This window comes from Equus quagga, chromosome 7 (genome assembly GCF_021613505.1).
Source record: "Equus quagga isolate Etosha38 chromosome 7, UCLA_HA_Equagga_1.0, whole genome shotgun sequence".
NCBI lineage: Eukaryota > Metazoa > Chordata > Mammalia > Perissodactyla > Equidae > Equus > Equus quagga.
The window spans coordinates 14750567-14771625 of record NC_060273.1 but is presented as its reverse complement, the minus strand read 5'-3'; the positions used below and the strand labels follow the sequence as shown (position 1 = coordinate 14771625).

Sequence of the window (21059 nt, the reverse complement as noted above, 5' to 3'; positions counted from 1 at the left end):
AAGATTATGATTTGCTGAAGGCTCAGATGATGGTTAGTATTTTTTAGCAATAAAGTATTTTTGAATTAGGGTATGTCCATTGTTTCTTTTAGACATAATGCTATTGCACTCTTAATAGACTACAGTATAAATATAACTTTTTATGCACTGGGAAACCAAAATATTTGTGTGACTCGCTTTATTGCGATATTCGCTTTATTGCAGTGGTCTGGAACCAAACCCACCATATCTCCGAGGTATGCCTGTATACACACACACACACACACACACACACACATATACAGACATATATATATTCCACACATCACCACTGCTTCCATGTTTGGTTCAACACAAGCTTTGATGGTCACGTATCAAACCTCACAGAGGGAGAGTCCCAGTGCACACCCCCCAACCCCAGTTCAACCCCAAACACTCATGTACTCAACACGCAATAAAGTGCACCGACAAGGCCTCTGATTGTATTTCACCTTCGGGTACCAGGGGGATGTTTTCAGTTCCATGTCATGAACACATGCAGGCTCCACAATTCACAGGCTTCACATCTCTGATTGAGGGCCACATTTTTATTCAGGCTGGATACTTGTCTTAGCACCAGTTTTCAAACCTTCGCCAGGTCTGGGAGGTCTGGGAGGTCTGGGAGGAGGGACTTCTAAGGACCCACGATTCACAGCACATCTCTCGAAGACAAAATACATCATTCCCAGGTTCTCTCTCCCCATGTTTTTGTGAACTAGTTTAAATATTACAACAGTCTTTATTAGAAAATCCCAAATATTTTATCTTGAAAACTCAGCAATTCAGGTGTTAAAAAAAACCAGCAGGGAATGGCCGATTTGACTTCAGTATTTACACTGTGGTCAGTTTCCACTCCCAGCTAGTGGCTTGAATTCCCCTTCTGGAAAGCTCCGACAGGCCCAGGTGTCGTGGAAGAAGTTGTTCCATCTTTGTCTTCTTTCCTTATTTGATTGCTGTCTGCTGCCGCAATAATCATCAGGCCCTTGGATTATCTTCTTGAACTGATCGCCTAAATCGCAGGTCTGGGGCTGACACAGAAAAGAGACGTTAGCACAGACACTCACTGCCCCATCTCTCCAGGGGAAAGACCAAACGGGCCTTCAAGATCCCACAGCTTCTCGTGCCTGCCTTGCCACCTCCTCTTAAGTTTTTTCAATCCTCCCCTTGAACTCCCACCATTGGATGCTGTCAGTACATGTTATTCCAAAAAGATGAATGGGGTTGTTGGTTTGCTTGTTGCCTCCCCAGCATCCATCCCCTTCTGGTATCAGCTGCAGATTTTCTTTGGGAAGCCACCCTTCCCCACTCTCAGTCCCTGGCTCTGTAGGGTTGTACCACCTGTATCTACAGAGGAGGCCTGGGACTCAGATCTGGCCAATGAAATCATCATATTTTCATGGCCACAGCCATTGGTTCATGGAGGGGCTTATCCCCCAGTCAGATCCAAGGAAACACAATAAGAACTCTGGGTGTCTCACTCTTTCCCACTAGACTTGAATCTGAGAAGATATCAGGAGCTGATTAAGCAGCCTTGCGATATTAGGAAGAACCTAATTGAGAAAGGAGCTAACATGGAAAAGAATTGAACAAAAAGAAACCAGGTTCTGGTGACATATTGTGAGCCTCAGCTTATAAGGCAAGAATTATTCTTGGGGCTTTGCTAAAGCCAGTTTGGATCGATTCTTGCGATTGAACTGATACACGGGCAATTCTGACCTTCCAGCTTGGGCTATGTCATCTAGATGCAGGAGGTCTTCTTAGGGCCAGTTCAGTTACTCACCACAAGCAGCATCATGTTCCCTGACGTGCAAAGAGACTGGTTGCTGAGAAAGAAGAAAAGAGGCAGCCTCATCACTGGGAAATAATGCAGACCCCGGGTCCTGTTGCACAGCTGGTAAGGCCGGTGAGCCCCCCCACCATACAAAACTAAGAGGTGACATTAATTAAGACCAAGGCTCAGCCAGAGAAATATCAAACGTGTTTTGCTTTGTTTTGTTTAGGGACAGTGATTTCATCCATTTATTCATTCATTTCACAGGTATTTTACTGGGCATTTACAATACGCCAAGTAATATATTAGGACGTTGGGCTGCGAGGGTACAGACATGGTCCCTGCCTTCACAGGATTTAGAGTTGGGCCTCTAGGTCCCTGACCTAAATCGTGCAGACGGTATTAATTGGCACAGATAGCAAATGACACAGCAGTCTCTTCTGACAAGATCATAACTTCCAAAACTAGTGGCATTTGAATTTAGGTGGGTTAACTGCTTATCCATATTTCCCAAGACACCAAGGAAGCCAGCGAGGGCTCTGGGATTGGGGTTCCAGGCATCTCTTATACCCTCTTGGTAACAATGAAATTGGTAAAATCTTTTTAAAAGCATGACATGGCAATATCTATCAGTATTATCATGGGCATGCCACATGATACGCACATAATACGCACATAAAATAATTGTGACACAAAATGTTTCATTACACACTACTTTTAGTCTTAAAAAAGAAACCCGGGATCAACCCAAATATTCAAATATGAGCAGACTGAGACAATGTGCAAGATATTAAGTGGGGGGAGGGGAGTTACAATACTATGTGTATAGTATATCCCCAATTTTGTAATAAATAAATAAACAAAAATGTTAGTAGCTGTGTGTATGTTTGCAGATGCCTGGAGAGAAAGATCTAGAAGAATCTACACTGAAGCATTAATAGAGTGGGGTGAGATGGCAGGGCACTTTTCACCTCATGGGATGTACTTCTGTCGGATGGGGCTACAGAACAGACACACGTGGCCTCCAGCCTCGCCTCCAGCCTCACCTCCATGTTTCGCCTTTCCGGTGGGAACGAGCTGGGGTTTGCTCTCTTCTCCATCTCCTGCAGCTTGATCAACTTTTCTATCAGGAACATTTTATCTTTGCCCTCCTGCCAAGAAGGAAAAGGAAAACAAAAATGTGGAGGATGAATGATGGTGTGGGGTGGAGAAGCAAATGATGGAAAGAAGGCGGATTGTCAGGCAGGTGCGGTCCCAGACGTTGGATGGAGGCTGCCGCCACGTTTTCTCTTGATGAAAGAAAATAAACATTTCACAGCAAAGCCAGATTGTGCCCCTACAGCCTTCCCAAATTGTAATAATCTACTCTAAAGTGATTTCCTCAGCAGGCTTGAGAAGCAGCCTTGTCAGAAGCAACTGACATGCCGTTGTCTGAAGGCCCAGGACAAATGGTTTATAGGAGCCCCCTTCCTGGCATGCCCTCTGCCCCAAAACCCTGTCTGGGCACCCGGCACTGCCTGGGTCTGCCCTGCCCCCCCACTGGGAATATCAAAGCTTACAGCTCTGCATCTAAAGACATCAAATATATTCCATTTGTCAACATTATCTCTTTTCATGGAGTAGACCCAGATAAATAATTCCAGAATTGGGAAGGGACACAAAGAAACAGGTCTGCCTTCCCCAGAAGGGCGAATCACTTTTCTCTAACTCTGCTGCAGATAAAAGAGTGACATGTATCCCACCAGTGTTGAGGGGGCCAGCCAGCACCACTGATGGTCTGACCAGTCTAGGTCGGTCCCATTCCCCACGCCCTGTTTCTCCTTAAACTTTCACCCGCTAATTTTACCATCCACCAGTGGATCCTGCTCGCAATAGATATTACTGTGGTATTTGCTTCAGTGTGATTTTCTATTTCCCTCATTCCTTCCACGTTTATCAATTGGAATTCTTCTGTAAGTAAGAGCTGGCCTTGGGAATTGGTATTTTAACAAGTTCCCCAGCTGTTGGCTGACGTGTTTGGAAATCTCTGGTCTGTAGCAGCTGTTTCACACTCCAGTGCAAATTAGAATTACCTGCAGGCCTTGCAAAAATGCAAACTCAAGGGCTTTACCCAACAGATTTTGACTCAGGGAGGCAAAAGTGCATTGTAGGTAAGAGCACGAACTTTTGGAGTCACCTGGTTCAAATCCCACCATTTATTAGCCGTGTGACTTTGGGCGGATCACTTCACTCTGTAAGCCCTGGATTCCTTAATTTTAAAATAAGGGTTTTGGGGGCCTGCCCGATAGTGTAGTGGTCCACTTTGGCGGCCCAGGGTTCGCAGGTTCTGATCTTGGGTGCAGACCTACATACCACTCGTCAAGCCATGCTGTGGTGGCATCTCACATACAAAGTGGAGGAAGATTGGCACAGATGTTAGCTCAGTGACAATCTTCCTCAAGCAAGAAAAGACTCAAGCAGATAGAACCCTGGGGAGCCCCACTTCTTTCCCATGTTCATAGACAGAAGTGCTCGTGTCACAATTATGTTGGTATTCGGAAGAAAAGGGAATCAGCCCAGGCGCAATGAGCATCCCTGTGTCCAGACTGTGGTCCCTAAATGCCATTTCACCAGGACTCCTTAAGAAATTGAAGAAATGGCGGATTCCTGTTCTGGGACAGGACATGAGCAAGATGAGTCTGGGACATCTTGTCCTTCCAGAGAGCAAGGAAGCTATCGAAGACTTTGGGGACATGTCAAAAGTACCCGGGAGCTAATTCAAAAGGACTGCCACTAGCAAAGGATGAGACTATTTAAGCATAAACAAATGACTGTAATTGAAAGATGTCAAAATATACTATCTCTGAATTTGTAATAATAATTTGAAAAAATCCTCACTGGCTACATTGGGAGGTTGCTAGCTATAGTGGTTTGAATAGTGTCTCCCTTTTAAAAAGATATTTCCAAGTTATCCTAACCCCAGTACCTGTGAATATAGCCTTGTCTGGAAACAGGGTCTTTGCAGATGTAATTAGATTAAAGGTTTGGAGATGAGATCCTTCTGGATGAGGATGAACTCTAAATTCAAATGGTAAGTCCTCAGAAGAGAAGGAGAAATAGACAGAGAGAGAAAAGGGCCTTGTGAAGACGGAGGCAGAGATTGGACCTATGAAGGCGCAGGGCAAGAAACGCCAGGGTTTGCCAGCTGCCATCAGAAGCTGGGAGAGAGGCGAGGAACAGAGTCTCCCTCGGTGCTTCAGAAAGAACCAACCCTGCCGACACCTGGGTTTTGGACTTCTGGCCTCCAGAACTGTGAAACAATAAATTTCTGTTATTTTAAGCTACCCAGCTCATGGTAATTTGTTATGACAGCCCCAGGAAACTAATACACTAGGGTACCAACTTATCATTTAAAAAACTGGCATAACCCTTTCCTCTACGAACTCTATTTCAAGGGAATCAAATAGTTGATGAGCAAAAATTCTTCTTTTATAGAAGAATTCCAGCTAATAAATGTGGAAGAAACCTGACAATGAGAGTATCACTATTTTGTAATCCCTAATGAAATAAATGGATCTTCTAGGCAATACTCACGACAGGCTGCTAAATCAGGATGGATGGGTCAGGCTAACGAAGCGTGGACCCACTGATCACTCTTATCAAACACAAAAAAGAGACAGTCTGACATTTTATATCTGGAGGTGACGCCATCAGAAGGGCACAGCATCATCTATGAAGTGTTCTGGCTAAGAAGTTGAATTTCGTTCTAATCGGGTCTCTACAGCTCACCACATTTACAGGAAATACAAAGGAGAAAGAAACATGCTAAACACCCCCACAGGGTGGCAAATCAGATGCATCCAGAATGTGGGAAGTCCTACAAGACAAACCACTTGGTTTCTTCAACAATAAATGGCAGGAAAAGGGGGAGGGCTGGACGGTTATAGAGGAAAAGCAACATGAGACATTTCAACCAAATGCAACAGGTGGCACTTTCTCAGATCCTGATTGGAACAACCCTACTGTAAAAAGACACTTAATAGACAATTGGGGAAATGTGACCATTGACTGGGTCTTAGATGACAGGAAGGAATTATTAAGTTTTCTTTTAAGTGCGATGGTAGGTATCGTGGTCATGTCTTTTAAAAGTCTGTATCTCTCAGGCATATAGAAGTTTTTACAGATAAAATGACACAAAGTCTAGGATTTGCTTTAAAATAACCCAGAGATTTGCAGCGAAGGGTTAGTGCAGATGAAACAAGAGTGTGCAAATGTTGATGGTTGTTGGGGTGAGTGATGAGCGGGTGGAGCTTAACGACAGGGATACGTTCTGAGAAACGAGTCATTAGGCGATTTCATCATTGTGCAAACATCACAGAGTGTACCTACACACACCTAGATGGTATAGCCTACCATACACCTAGGCTGTATGTTAGTAATCTTATGGGACCACCGTCGTGTAATGAGGTCTGTCATTGACGAAAACATCATTACGCAGTGCATGACTGTATTCTATTTTGGATTATGTTTGGAAATTTCCATTATAAAATGCAAAAAAAAAAAAGAGGGAGAGGAGGATAAGGAAAGGGTACAGTGGGACTTACATTAATGATCTGTTCATGGAGCAGTCTGATCATTATCTTCCTTCCCTCTGTGATCTGCCAGTAAAGATACGTGATGATTCTGGAAGAAAAGAAAAGAAGGAATGGCAGACACTCTCGCCAATGCTTTGCAGGCTCTGGATTTCCAGTGGGTGCAAAGGAACTGAGATATCTACTTGCAAATGGATTTTGGCCCAAAGGTGCTCCTGAAAATTTGTGTCCCGGTGAGTTACAAGGTAAATACACAAGAGCAGTGGTTCTCACCACTCTGCACACGGAATCAACTGAAACGTGGGAAAAAGGCTCATGCCACGGCTCCTCCTCAGATCAATTAACTGAGCTTCTCTGGGCATGAGGCCAGACATCAGTATTTTTTCTTTTTTACAGCTTTATTAAGGCATAGTTTACATATTACAAAATTTACTCATGTTAAGGGTAGTTTGATGAGTTTTGGTATATTTATACACTTGTAAACTTCACCTCAATCTGGTTTTGTTTTTATTTTTTATTGAGATATACTTGACATATAACATGCTGTAAGTTTCAGGGTACAACTGTGTTGGTCTGATACACTGATACACTGCAATGCGATTACCACTGCAGTGTCAGCAAACACCTCTATCACATCACATGATCACCAGGTTTTTTTTGTGGCAAGAACAGTTAGACATCAGGAATTTAAAAATGCACGATTCCAATGCACAGCCAGAATTTGTGAATCTGCACAGTGCTGTTCAAACTTCAACGTGATACAGATTTCCTGGGAATTTGTTAAAATGCAGATTCTGATTCTGTAGGTCTGCAGCAGGGCCTGAGACTCTGCATTGCCCTGGTGAATTAGAAGTTTTGTTTTGTTTTGCTTTGTTTTGTTTGGTGAGGAAGATTGGCCCTGAGCTACATCTGTTGCCAATCTTCCTCTTTTTAATTTTTCTCCCCAAAGCCCCAGTACATAGTTGTATATCCTAGTCATAAGTCCTTCTAGTTCTTCTCTGTGGGATGCCGCCATAGCATGGCTTGATGAGCATTGTGTAGATTTATGCCCAGGATCCGAACTGGTGAACCCCAGGCCACCAAAGCAGAGTGCACAAATTTAACCACTATGCAACCGGGCCAGCCTCTGAATTAGAAGTTTGAAGGAGTGAGGCACTAGAACTCACTATTTTAAAGAGGGCAACAGCAACCTAGTGTGGGGCAGGGAGGGCATGCCAGAGCCAGGAGACCAAGTTCCAGCCCCTCAGCCACTAACAGGCTGTGCAGCCGGGAACCCACTCTGCAGGTCAGGCCATCTCTGTAAGTCATCACCTCCATCTGTAATAGTGAGGGTTGCCCCACCATCATCAGCAGCTGGGTCCACCACCCGTGCATCTGAGTTGTGTCTTCCTACAGGAGGAGCCACCATCTCAAACGCCATCAGGGCCAGGCTTCTAAAGCGGGACAGCCGTTAGCCAGCCAACCAACTTTTCATGCAGGAAAACAGGCCCAGTCTTGGCAGATCTTCTGCTTTTTCACAAGAAGTCAGGAACGGCTCTTTTTTTATTTGAAAATGAAAGTACACTATCCTATGTATCAATAATGCCCAGCCCATTTTAATATATCACAATCTCAGAAAAAAAAAATCACACATTTAATTTTCCTAAGCATTCTCCTATCCATTTTGTTTTCATTTTATTGTCACATTATCTCTCAGAGGGGCAGAGCAGGGGCAGCCTGGTGGCATAGTGGTTAAGTTTGCATGCTCTAGTTCGATGGCCTGGGGTTCACAGGTTCAGATCCCAGGCGTAGACCCAGCACTGCTCGTCAAGCCATGCTGTGGAGGCACCCCACATAAAATAGAGGAAGATTGGCACAGATGATAGCTCAGTGACAATCTTCCTCAAGCAAAAAGAGGCAGATTGGCAACAGATGTTAGCTCAGGGCCAATCTTCCTCACCAAAGAAAAAAAAAGAAAGAAAAGAGGGGCAGAGCAGGTTTTGCTTTCTTCATAAAATGGGTGAAAAAAAAAAAAACTAGGACAAAAAATATTAAATAACTTCTTGAAAAATTCAAGGGCAGGGTCAGAATCATGGAAAACCATGAGCCCACCTGCAGCCCTCTGCTCTTGCAGCAAACATCCTGAGGGCTGTCTGCATGTTGTGTTAACAGTGTTCCTCCCAACGGCTTCCCAGGGCACCCCACTTACAACACAATGAGGGTGAGGATGAAAAAGAAGTGCACGCTTCCGATGAGGTTCCGGTAGATCCAGACAACCCACAGGTAGCTGGGCCTTTTACTCAGGGTGTCGATCCAGCTGTAGATGGTGTGAATGAAGAAGGGCAGCCCTTGAAACGGGCCACAGTCAGCTGAAGGTTTCAATCTGGCAAAACAAGGGACGGAAAAACATCTCTGGCGTGAGACTCAGCTATAGTCTATTCTAAAATCAGCTTTCCTTCTGGGCTCTGCATCTGGAACCAGCACTTCTTGCCTGCTCCCCCGACGCCCCCCGACCAAAGGAAGCCCTTTCACTCACAGCCTCAGCTGGTAGGTTTGTCCTCACGGCCCACACTCTGAGGACCAGCTCTTAGCAGGGGTATCACCCGACCGAACCTGAACCCCAGGCAGTGGCCTCTGAGGGGACCTAACTCAGAGAAACCAACTGGGACGATCAGATTCTCTTCCTTGGGAACTTGAACTAAGAAATTCAAAGAGGGGACCCCGTAATCTATGGAAGCTGGAGCTGTGGCAGTGATGGCCATGTGCAATCCATTGTGAGAAAGGGGTAGAAACTAGAAGGCAGCATGGAGCTGGTTAGGAAGAGAGAAAAAAGAGAATAGACACAGAGAGAGGAGCAAGGACTTCGCGGAACAGAGTAGCCTGCCCTGAACCCCTGCCTTCCAGTGGTTCCAGTTCCACGTGCATCCTAAAAATCAAATGCCCGGTTTGTTCGTTCGTTGGCTCATTTCTTCATTCATTCATTCCACAGAGGTTTATCTCACTTGTACCAGGCACCGTGCCCTGGAGATCCCACAGGAAACAAGACGGACACGGTCCCTGCCCAGTGAGTAAACAATGACACCGGGATTCAGACGAAGGCATTTCTGCCTGGGCGCCGTAGAAGGAAGACAAGAACCTGCCGCGGGCGGGAGAGAAGAGGTGGAGCTGACAGTAAACGAGGATGGTTGTCGAGTCAGATCTTGGAGATGGCTTTTGAGCTGAGATGGAAAGAAGGCCGCCAAGCAAAGGGAGTGAGGAGAACACTTCAAACAGAGGACCTGCCTGCGTGGGGAGGGCGCGCGGGCTCCCAGGATGGAGCCAGAGCCCAGGGGCTGCGCAGTGTGGAACCGAAGGGGCTGAGGTGGAGAGGTAGGGGGGAGCCTGACCAGACAGGGCCTCTGGGTTCATTTGAATGAAGTTCTGTTCTCCACGTGGAGGAACGGGCCTCTCCCTATTCTGAGAAGCTTCAGCGCTTAGAGGAAGTAAGGAAGCTGTACCAGTCAGGACCGTGGGCGCCTGACGGGTGGTGCCCAAACTAGGATGTGACCCCTCCCTTGATTGCAGTGTCTGTTGGTTACTGGGAAACGTGGGTTAAACACTAAATTAAACATGTCATTTTACTGTATTTTGATATCTGGCGCCCTGCTGACACGGCAGAGACTGCCCTTCCCAGGGTTAGCCTGCAAATGTGTCTTTTATATGCAAACCAACCAACCAACCGGGGGCCACATCCTACCCCCACGATGTCCTCTATCAGGTTCCCACTCTCTGGGCCACCATTCCTCAGGGCCCCACTCACGCCGGGCCAGGTACCAGGCAACTCCAAACGGCCCCAATGCCCCAGAGCCCACTGAAATTATTCCAAACAACCACTCCTAATCTGCTCACCCTGCCTCGCCTGTTCCTTCCCATGTAACCCACAATAAAAGCTTGTGCCCAGGGCTGGCCCGGTGGTGCAGCAGTTAAGTGTGCATGTTCCGCTTTGGCGGCCCGGGGTTTGCTGGTTCAGATCCCAGGTGCAGACATGGCACCGCTTGGCAAGCCATGCTGTGGCAGGTGTCCCATGTATAAAAAGTAGAGGAAGATGGGCATGGATGTTAGCTCAGGGCCAGTCTTCCTCAGCAAAAAAAAAAAGAGGAGGATTGGCAGTAGATGTTAGCTCAGGGCCAGTCTTCCTCAGCAAAAAAAAAAAGAGGAGGATTGGCAGTAGATGTTAGCTCAGAGCTAATCTTCCTCAAAAAAAAGAAAAAAGCTCATGCCCACATTTTATCCTCACTCTCTCTGCCTCCTGATTGGCCCTGGTGCCTCCTCATGTGGCCCCCCATGGTGTGGTGTGACCCCTCTTCTCAGGATCTGTGAGTATAAACTATCCTGTCAATGGCAGTCATCTCCTGATCGGTCGACCTCACCAAACCTGAATGATAAAAAAACCTACATTTTAGGACACTCACCCACCGCCTCTCTAAAACCTCACTCCAAGGCCACCATCTCCTACCTCCAGATGGTGATGGCCTGGATGCACAGGACCCCGGTGAAGGATGGAAAAAAGAGCAAGAAGATGAAGACCGTCATCATCTGTGATGCCCGCCAGGCTTTGCTCGGAGGCTGGAAGTTCATCATCAGGCTGATCTGAAGAGAGAGAAGCCACCGTGGCCCGAGGAGCAGGCCAGAGGGACCCAGCCAGCCACCGGCTTCCTCACACCCGTCCCAGTGCCCCCAGACCCCCAGCACCCAATTCCAGCCACCACTGGGTCACACGTGACTGAGCGAAGCTGATTTGTTCCAACTTTAGACTGACTCACATTTTTGACGTAAAACATGATGAAAAGAGTAATCATCTGGATAAAGGGCAGCAGAGGACAGAAGAAAGTTCCGATCCTAGGAGGGAGAGAGAGTGTCAGAGACCAGGGAGACACGGGAGTGGGGGCAGACATGGGTGCGGAGGGAAGGGAAAGAGGGTGCCATGGGCTGAATCACATTCCTACAAAATTCACACATTTAAGTCCTAACCACCAGTACCTCAGACTCTGACTGTGTTTGGAAACAGGGTCTTTAAAGAGGTAATTAAGGAAAAATGAGGTCACTAAGGTGGGCCCTAATCCAATATGACGTGTGCCCTTGAAAGAAGAGATGCACGGACACACACAGAGGGAAGACGGTGTGAAGATGCAGGGAGAAGGCGCCACCTACAGGCCAAGGAGAGCGGCCTCAGGAGAAACCAACCCTGCCAGCGCCTTGATCTTGGCCTTCCAGCCTCCAGAACTGTGAGGAAACAAATGGGCGTTGTTTAAGCCCCCCAAGGGTGGCACCTTGTCGTGGCAGCCGTAACAAACGAACGCAGAGGGAGACTGCCTCCCCCACAGCCAACCAGGCACATCCCCCCGCACCCAGGGTCCACGGCTGCTCTCTGCCCTCCTCTGGAGAAAGAAATTTTGCAGAGCGCCCTCCCCACGCAGCCACTGAACTCCGGATGGCCTTCCACGAGCCCTAACCTAGGTGCCCCGATGTGGGACATGTCCCCCTCCTCCCTCCGTGGCACTGGAGAAGGTCCCAGCTCCTGCAGGGACAGGCCTTAACCCGCACTGAGTCACAAATGAGAAGGGCACTCCCTCCCACGCCCCTCAGGGCCCCGGAGTGCCCGGAGAAGGAAGTCGCAGTTCTCTGATAGAACATAACTCCTAACGCTCGCCAACCTCCCATTTTTTTTAAAAAGGAGCAGTTTTAGACTGAGCGCCTTGACAGACGGCAGCATCTAGCTAGATTTTAATGAGTGTTCACGAAGGGATCCATTTTATTCTTCAAGCTATTGGCAATTTCTGTCAAGTGATACTGGTTTTTCCATCTATGATTGTAAAATAAAGACTCCTTTAAAAATGTATGCAAGTCAAAAAAAGGCAAACAATTTAAAAGATAATACTAAGTAAAAAAACAGATATGCCCAAAAATAGGCAGGCTGGTGTATAAAAAGACTGAAGTTTGAGAAACACTTTCCTCACCTCATCTCTGCCATCATCCCCAACGCACGCTCAATTTCTGTTATATTATCTTTTAAAGCTCATCGTCAAAAACAATATTTTCCTAAAACCCACAGAGGGTAAATCTATAATTGTCACAGAGAAAGGAAAAGAGATGTGTGTTTTCAATTGTGCTTATCTGCGACTTAGTAACAAAAATCTTAAAGGCCTGGAAGTAACCATGGCCATCTCCGATTGTAACTTTTCCCCCCTCAATGCCAACATTTCCCTGTGGAACCTCCATCGAATGGTCAAGAATATGAAGGCTGGGGCTCTAGGATGCAAAAACCTGGCCAAAGTAAGTAGTTAATAAAGGGAGCAATATTATTATTACCATGCCAGATGATTTATGCACATTACTTATTAAAAAACTTAAGAGTGCTTATAAGTACCATATGAGCCAGCAATTCCACTTCAAAAGAATTGAAAGCAGGGTCTCAAAGAGACATTTGTTCACCCATGTTCAGAGCAGCATTATTCACAACAGCCAAGAGGTGGATGCAACCCAAGTGTCCATCAACAGATGAACGGATAAACAAAATGTGGCATATTCACGCAATATGAATAATATGAATATCATTTAGCTCTAAAAAGGACAGGAAATTCCATTACAGTCTACAATATGGATGAAGCTGGAGGACGTTATGCTAAGTCAAATAAGGCAGTCACAAAAAGATAAATTCTGTGTGATTCCGCTTACATGAAGCATCTAAGACAGTCAAACACAGAAACAGAAAGTAGAATGGTGGTGGCAGGGACTGGGGGGAGGGGAAATGGGGAGTTAGTGTTTAAGGGGCAGAGTTTCAGTTTCGCCAGGTGAGAAAGTTCTGGAGATTGGTTGTTCAATGATGTCAATATACCCAACACAACTGAACTATACACTTAGAAATGGTTGAGATGGTAAATTTTATGTCATGTGTTTTTTACCACAATTTTTGAAATGTGTGCTCATAAGGATAACAACAGCCATAATATCCCCACTTATAAAACACTTCTGGGGCCAGCCTGGTGGCATAGTGGTTAAGTTCACGTGTTCTGCTTCAGCGGCCCGCGGTTCACTGGTTTGGATCCTGGCGCACCTACACGCTGCTCATCAAGCCATGCATGGCGGCATCCCACAGAGAAGAACTAGAATGACCTACAACTAGGATATACAACTATGTACTGGGGCTTTGGGGAGAGAAAAGAAAAAAAGAGGAAAATTGGCAACAGATGTTAGCTCAGGGCCAGTCTTCCTCACCAAAAAAAAACCACAATAAAAAAAACATTTCTGAGTCAGGTACTCACCAGCACTTAATGCATACGTTTTTCTCATTTAATCCTCAGCAAAACCCTGGGATGTACGCACTATTAGCTCCCCCATTTATAGGTCAGAAAGCTAAGGTTTAGAGAGAGTTTATGTAACCTGCCCAAAGGCATCCTGTTAGCTGAAATAATGTGGGTGAAAGGCCTTTGTCAGCTGCCCAGGTGCCAGGGGGTGACATGAGAGTATGCAAATCACATAAACCACACAAAGAACAAGTCCTCGCTACCTCTAAAAATAAAGTCACTGGCATTAGTGAGTAATCTGCAGATAGCCAAATCACCCAGGGCAACTGTAAAGAGTTGGAAAATGAAACCCTGCACAGTTGTATGGCATATTGGAGACTGCAAAGCAGTCTTCACATATCATCTGACTTAATCCTCAACACAGTTTGAAGGTAGCTATTATGATGTTCATATTGCAGATGAAGAGACTGAGGGTCAGAGAAGCTCACTGACCTCAGTGAGTGACAGAGCCAGCCCCAGAATCCAAGTTTATTCAAGTTCAAATCCTCTACTTCCAAATTAGCAACCCCCCAACAGATGGAATTTAGGAATGTAATGCACTACATGGAATTCTGGCATTTACTACACCAGGTTAAAATAAATAAGTAAAATAGTCACTGGCTATTGGTTTGAGTTACTATTGGTTTGAGCTCATGAAAAATTTGATGCAACTAGCTGGCGAGTCCCAAAACAGAGTCGCACACACGTACATATGCACGGACACAGTTGCTAAACAGAGGTCACAAAGCCCAAAGGCTACAGAGGGCCCACCAGGTAGGACATCAGTGCTTGAAGCCAGCCAGGCATCAGAAGCACACAGCCCCTCTCCGCTTTTCTTTATTTTCCCACTTCTCTTAAGACCTCAAGGTAAAGTAAAGTTTTCTACCATAAGAAAACTAACAGCATGAGGACAATGAGAGATGGCAAATCAGTGTTGGGGAGATAATAGTTCAAGGTGGGGACTGTGACAAATGGAGCCGCTCGCCCCAGTTCAAGGCCCAACCAACTGTTACCATAATGGCAGATGGTCTAGACGTTTCCTTTTTTGGAAAGAAGCCAGAAATTTTAAATTTTATGGTCCACCTCCTGGTTTTTAAATATTGGTGGCTAATTCAAATCTTTAGAAGCAGCACTGTGTGGGAAAAGCAAAACACACCTGCAAGCTGGATACAACCTGGGGGCCTCCGGGTTGAGAGCCTGCCCTATGGCGATTCTTGCCCAAAGTCCTCATAAAGGACGAGCATAGTCTGGGACATAAATGCCCGGCTCTCAGACTGGCTGGATTTGGTATTAGTCGTGTGGCTTTACAAACAACAGATTCTGGGGCTCGCCACCGAAACTCTGAGTCCATAGTCAGGCGGGAACCACTGGGCACCCTGCAATTCTCAAAACTCACCACACCAGAGTTTGTGCATAAATCAGTTCCAGGACGTTCCTGGCAATGTCAAACTCCTGCAAGCCAAGACTTGTGAAAACCCGCGTCCCGATGATTCTGCGAAAACATACTGAGTTTAGCACCCAAACCATCAACCCCCGCCTTCAAAAGATTCCCCACAATCAATAAAGGAGACCCTCCCCAGTTTGGAATAAAGGCCTAAGTCCCCTTGCAAGTTTTTGAAAAATTCTAAGTATAAGCATGGTTTTGAAGAAATAATTAAGGGCATCGAGGGAAAATAGAATTAACACAATGCATTCAAATGGGCGTACCGCTACAGTCGTGTAAAAGAATTCTAGAAGACATTATTTAAATTATCCCACCTATGATTTAAATAATTAACTATAAATAATAGATATTATTTAAATAAGATAATTATTTAAATGATCCCATCTGCTATCTCATTTATATCACTCTTTGTTAAACTTTTTTTTTCAGGAACCAGATAAGCTTAGCACCTCCTAACTCAAATAAACTGAAAAATTTTCAAGTTTTGGTTACTGCTATGGAATTAATGGTGTTTCTTTGTTTTCTTAATCCACAAGGAGGAAACCAAGGTCTCCATTTACTCAGGGAAACTGGAGACGACTTTGATTTCCTCATACAGAAGAGTTGCCAATAAAAAGTTGCTGTCAACAAAACCCTTCTCACGTTTATTTCCGGACGTTGAACAGAGACTGGAATAAAAGTGAGTTTGCACAGACTGAATGAGGAAATTCAGCATTCAACCTCCCCCTCGAGGAAAAAATCAGCCTTGTGTCACGCCCTCTCATCACGAGGGCAGCTTACAGACATACAGGCACATCTACAAGGAAGGAGACGCTCATCACATTATTGAAAAATAAATGGATAAATAAAAGAGGACCACACATGGGCCAGTGATGACACTGCCCCAATTCCGCACACCTGGGCTCTAAAATAAAAATTAGTACATTAATTAAAATCAGTGAAAACAACTTACAACTAGGATATACAACTGTGTACTGGGGTTTTGGGGAGAGAAAAGAAAAAAAGAGGAAAATTGGCAACAGATGTTAGCCCAGGGCCAATCGTCCTCACCGTATCGTTAAAAAAAAAAATCAGTGAAAACAATGAGATAAATCTACATGTACAGGCATGGAAAGATGCCATGTGGCCCCATTTTTGTCTTAGAAAATTATGTAGTATCTAAACACACGCGAAGCAGTATGTGCATAGAAAAATGTGAAGGAATATACACTAGAATATTAAAATTATCTGTGGTAGATAAGACCTCAAAGGGCTCCATTTCTGTTTTATTCTAGAACATTTTTGTTTTTTCAAGAGAAGGTTGTAAAGGGCCAACTGGACCAAATGAACTTTGGCAACAGGACTGTCAGGTCAAGGTGAAATTTCAGTTAATTCGGGAGAAACTGCTATGTGGAGGGACAATAGGCAGACTTAGAACAATGCACACTTTGAGTACTTAAGGGACCCATACTTCCTGCTCAGCCAAGACAGGCTCTGGTTACAAGGTCAGGTCCTAATTACTCAAGATGGACAAATATTTACCTCCGCAGGAACTCCCCCAGGAAGGAATCAGCTAAAGAGAACACGAAATCCATCAGAAGGAGCCGGTAGATTTCCTGACCAATGAAGGTTTCCCAACACTGCAAGGCAAACAAGAGTCAGGATCCGGGAAGCTGCTGCAGCCTCCGCTTCGTTCCCATTGGTTCCTGGCGCCCTGCACTCGCTAGGACGTGGCTGGTGGCTCAGTTGGACCACGTCCTCGTATACCCAGAAAAGCAGAGCCCCTCTCGGCAGAAATGCACCATTAGGCTGAGTTTGTTTTCAGGGTGTTTATTCCTTTCTGTGCACCCCCTTCCCCCATTAAGGCTTGCCCTCCATCCACAGGTAGCCAAACTTGCCCTTCTCACTCTCTCTCCTCTTAACACTTCTCATCTCTGTCCTACGCCCTCTGGATCCCATTCCTCAGCCAGCGCTCAGCAATGCCTTCAGGAGAGCAGGAGGTGTCAATGGCTAAGAATGCCTCCCCTTTTTTTTTGCTTATTGACTTTACGAAAAATCACTTAATATCTCCTTCTTAAGAAAGTGGCCTAGAGGTTTAGCGGGCTAGCACCAACTGGAAGTTTGAATGAGTCAGTTTACGAAGCTGATGGTCAATAACCCCAGCAGGAAGTCAGTACTAAGAGCCGATGGACTGGGGGCTTTTAGATTTGGCTGAATGAGGAGGGGGAAGTTTGAAGTGCCCAGCCCAAGGATGGATGAATGAGTGGATAGACGGATGGTTGCTGGATGGTTAGATGGATGGACGGATGGATAAATGAATGGATGGATGAATAAATGGGTGGACAGATGGATGGAAAAATAACATGACATCCGTTCTAATATCATGAGCAGCAACTTTTGAGAAACTCACTTCCTCCCTGGTGGTCAGCAGCTAAGAAACCGAACTTAAGGTGGAACAGCATGGAAATCTCACCTCTTCACCAGCCAGGGCCACAATGTTGAGCCAATAGTAACAAAGAATTCCAATGATTGATATTTTCAGAAAGATGTTTCTAACAACAGAAGAGAAAACAACTCTCATTACCTTCCATGGCAGTCATTAGTGCTATTCACCAATATTTCCTTTCGGGCACGTGGTAGGAGTGAAATTCCTGTCCCCCCTGTGGTTTGAATGGGCTGGTTCTGCCATCTGGCTGGTTCTGGCAAATGAGTCGTGAGCAGAAGTAACATACATCATTTTTTGTCACTTCTAGACTGGAGCATTTAAATGCCAGCAAGACCTTGCAGAACTCACTGTCTTCCCTCTGGAATAGCCACGGGCAGTATTCAAGAAGGTTGCTGCCCTCTCCACCTGGATCCCTGCATGATTAACATGAGTAAAACCCCCTGCCAAGCGACAATGCTCATGTAGCACGAGCAAGAAATAAACCTTTGTGTTCCAAGCCACTCAGATTCAAGGGAGGGGGATATTTGTTATTGCAGCATAACGTAATTTATTCTGACTGATACAGCCTCCACTGTGAAGGAAGGGAATCTGATCAGGCTTCTTCAGTGCCAGATCCCCGACTCTGCCCAGTGCCCAGTCCTGTGTAGACCCTCAATATCTCCTGTGTTAACGCCTTAGGAATCTGCGATATTGTGACTTGTAACAAATGTGTATTTGGTCTTCGTCCCCATTTCTGCCACAGAGTTCCTAAAACCTTGGAATGTCCTGTGAGGAGAGCAATACAGGTGTCTTTTGTTATGTTAATGACGTGACTTTTGGACCACCCTAAGGCTGGGGGCTGGTTGCCAGGAGAACCAACCGTGTGATTAGGGGGCTGGAACTTTCAGCCCCACCCCCTGACCTCTGAGATGGGGAGAGGAGCCAGAGGTTGAATGATTGCCAAAGGCCAATGATTTAGTCAATCTTGCCTTTGTAACGAAGCCTCCACAAAAACCCAAAAGGATGGGGTTGGGAGAGCTTCCAGCCTGGTGAATACATGGAGGTGGGGGGAGAGTGGGGCACCTGGGGAGATCATGGCAGCTCCATGACCGTTGCCCACACCTCGCCCTATGCATCGCTTCCACCTGGCTGTTCCTGACTTATATCCTCTTAGAATAACCCGGTAATCTAGTAAGTAAACTGTTACTCTGAGTTCTGTGAGCCACTCTAGCAAATTAATCAAACCTGAAGAGGGGGTCATTGGACCCTCCCATCTACAGCCGGTCGGTCAGGATTATGGGTAACAACCTGAACTTGCGATTGGCGGCTGAAATGGGGGAGAGGGAAGAGTCTCGTAGGACTGAACCCTTATCCCGTGGAATCTCCAGGTAGACAGTATCAGAATTGAGTGAAACGGTAGGACACTCGCCTCGTGTTGGGGAATTGCTTGGCGGGGTGGCAAAACGTCTGATGAGGATTATTTTAGGCTGGTTACTTTGAAAAACTGCAGACGGGAGGGAGGCTCTGAGGAGTAGAATTTACTTCCCCTTTGTTAAGAGACATTTACATTGTAAAGGAAATCTCCATCTGTAAAGGTGTCTCCTTCTTTGTACTGGGAAGAAGGGGGGATGACCTTATCTTAGAAACTCTTAATCAATGCCAAAAGCAAGGACTTCAATCTGCATCTTGTTTACTGTACTTGTGTGGTAATCTCCCATGATCACCCCCCCTCCATCCCCAACATCCTCCTTTGTCTTTAGCTAAAAATAATATTTAAGGTGGTGGCTTCAGCCATTTACTTAATCTGGTTTGATTCTTATCTAAATGTTATAGGACCACCCAATAACCAGACCCCACCTGCACTGATACCATTGTAACAACTTTTTTACATATTCTTTCCTTTGTCTTGTAAAGAGATAACTCACATACCTATGCCTTAAATTTAGGCCTACCCACAACCCATGTTGGCAGCAGCTCTGACTGCCCATGGGTCCTGTCCCCATGCTATGCTCTAAATAAAAGAGCGCTACTGCCAGACCTTGAGAGTCCAAGAAATCTTTCTTTTGACTCCTCGGCTCACTGAGCCCGCATCACCTTCACACGTCGGAATTGGTGTCTGAACATAATTTATACACCTTTATGGCAGTGTACTTGAAAACACACTCTTCTCAGCCAAGAAAAGCCATCACACTCTTCTAAGCTGAGAAAAGCTTATCATAGATTAGACTGTGTATTTCTGAGCTTTCCCCATTTTCTGTTCATGTGGAGAAGATTTTGAATGTTTTGTGAAGCATTACAAACGGCTAGTGTATATTAAGACAATGAACGTCTCTAGTGAAACCAGCAAACAGTTAGCCATTGATGGGTAAGTAGCTAGTAACTAAAGTTCTTGTTCCTTTTCCTTTTACAGATTATAGCTTTTAGCTGTTCCCTCGCCCATCGTTAACTGTGCTGTTTAGGCAACATGCCATCTGACTCCCACTAGCTTCCTTAGATAACATCTCGCTGGAGCCTGGGTTGCCATGGTAATGGGTGTGTGAGCTGTTTTCAGGAATTAGAACCCCTTGTCCACTTCAGACCAGTTGAGACCACCAACTCATCAACTGGGTCCATGCAGATGTCCGATAAGCTACCTTTTGACGTCAAGACGCTAAAAACTCCACCCTTAGATCATGCTAATGTGCCATTTTGTGAGCATGCGTCCTATGAAGAGGCATGGAGTCTGACTACGCTTGTGCAGATCATCGCAAGAGGTGACCTCACCTCTCCTCACCTCCAATCACCTCTCCACATTTCAGACCACCTTGCCCCCCCTACCCCATAAATATCCCTGAGTCCCCATTTCTGGGAAGGTGGGTTTGAGATTCATTCTCCTGTTTCCTCACGTGGCTGCCTTGTGAGTAAACCCTCTGGCTGCTGCAATCTCGTCATCTCAGTGTCTGGCTTTCTGGGCGGTGGGCAAAAACGAACCTGGTTCTATAACACTAGTGATCAGAAAAATGCAAATTAAATAAAGTGATTGGATCACAATAGGATGCTGACACACAGGCCTCCCACTGCTCCATCCGAATTCTATTGAAATGAGAGAAACGTTAGAAGCTGAAGGATCCATCAAGCATCGCAAAACAAGAAAGTCACGAACAGACCAGAAATGTAAAGGGACTTATGGAATAGAGAAAGCAGAAATAAAGGCTAGAAAGATAAAAAGATGAAGGGGGTTGACGGAGAAATAAGGCTGGAGAAAACACCAGCTTAAAACAAATTTGGCGGAAGACAGCCTCAGAGGCAGAGGTAGGTCTGGGGACTCCTGGAGCTTCAAGATGCCAATAGGAAGGATCTGGAAGGGCAGCTGGGGGATTATGTGCCCACACTGGATGTTAGAAAGTCTCAGAGCAACCCCTGTAGACTCTGGAAGAGGGTAGTCAGAACACAGTCTGGGGCCCTCCAAACTCATGTTCAAGTAGACAAGCGAAATAAAGACACGTTTGAACACGGAAGTACTGAGAAATTTGACCATCCCTTGACCCACCTAAAACAACATCTTGCCTTC

The 21059-nt window shown here is 45.7% G+C and overlaps 1 protein-coding gene across 5 annotated transcripts in view; it reads right to left on the bottom strand.

Moving 5' to 3' along the window:
• Window positions 1–412: 412 nt before the first annotated feature.
• TMC5 (transmembrane channel like 5) overlaps window positions 413–21059 on the bottom strand; it is a 74764-nt gene continuing 54117 nt past the window's right edge. For all 5 annotated transcript variants that reach the window (XM_046665369.1, XM_046665364.1, XM_046665366.1 and 2 more), the window contains 10 exons: window positions 17558–17636; window positions 16627–16724; window positions 15058–15153; window positions 11142–11217; window positions 10835–10968; window positions 8549–8722; window positions 6373–6451; window positions 2836–2940; window positions 1799–1841; window positions 413–1046 (listed from right to left, as the gene is read on the bottom strand). In XM_046665369.1, the coding sequence (XP_046521325.1) occupies window positions 994–1046; window positions 1799–1841; window positions 2836–2940; window positions 6373–6451; window positions 8549–8722; window positions 10835–10968; window positions 11142–11217; window positions 15058–15153; window positions 16627–16724; window positions 17558–17636 (937 nt within the window). In that variant the 3' untranslated portion in view covers window positions 413–993. The remainder of the gene's footprint in view (window positions 1047–1798; window positions 1842–2835; window positions 2941–6372; window positions 6452–8548; window positions 8723–10834; window positions 10969–11141; window positions 11218–15057; window positions 15154–16626; window positions 16725–17557; window positions 17637–21059) is intronic.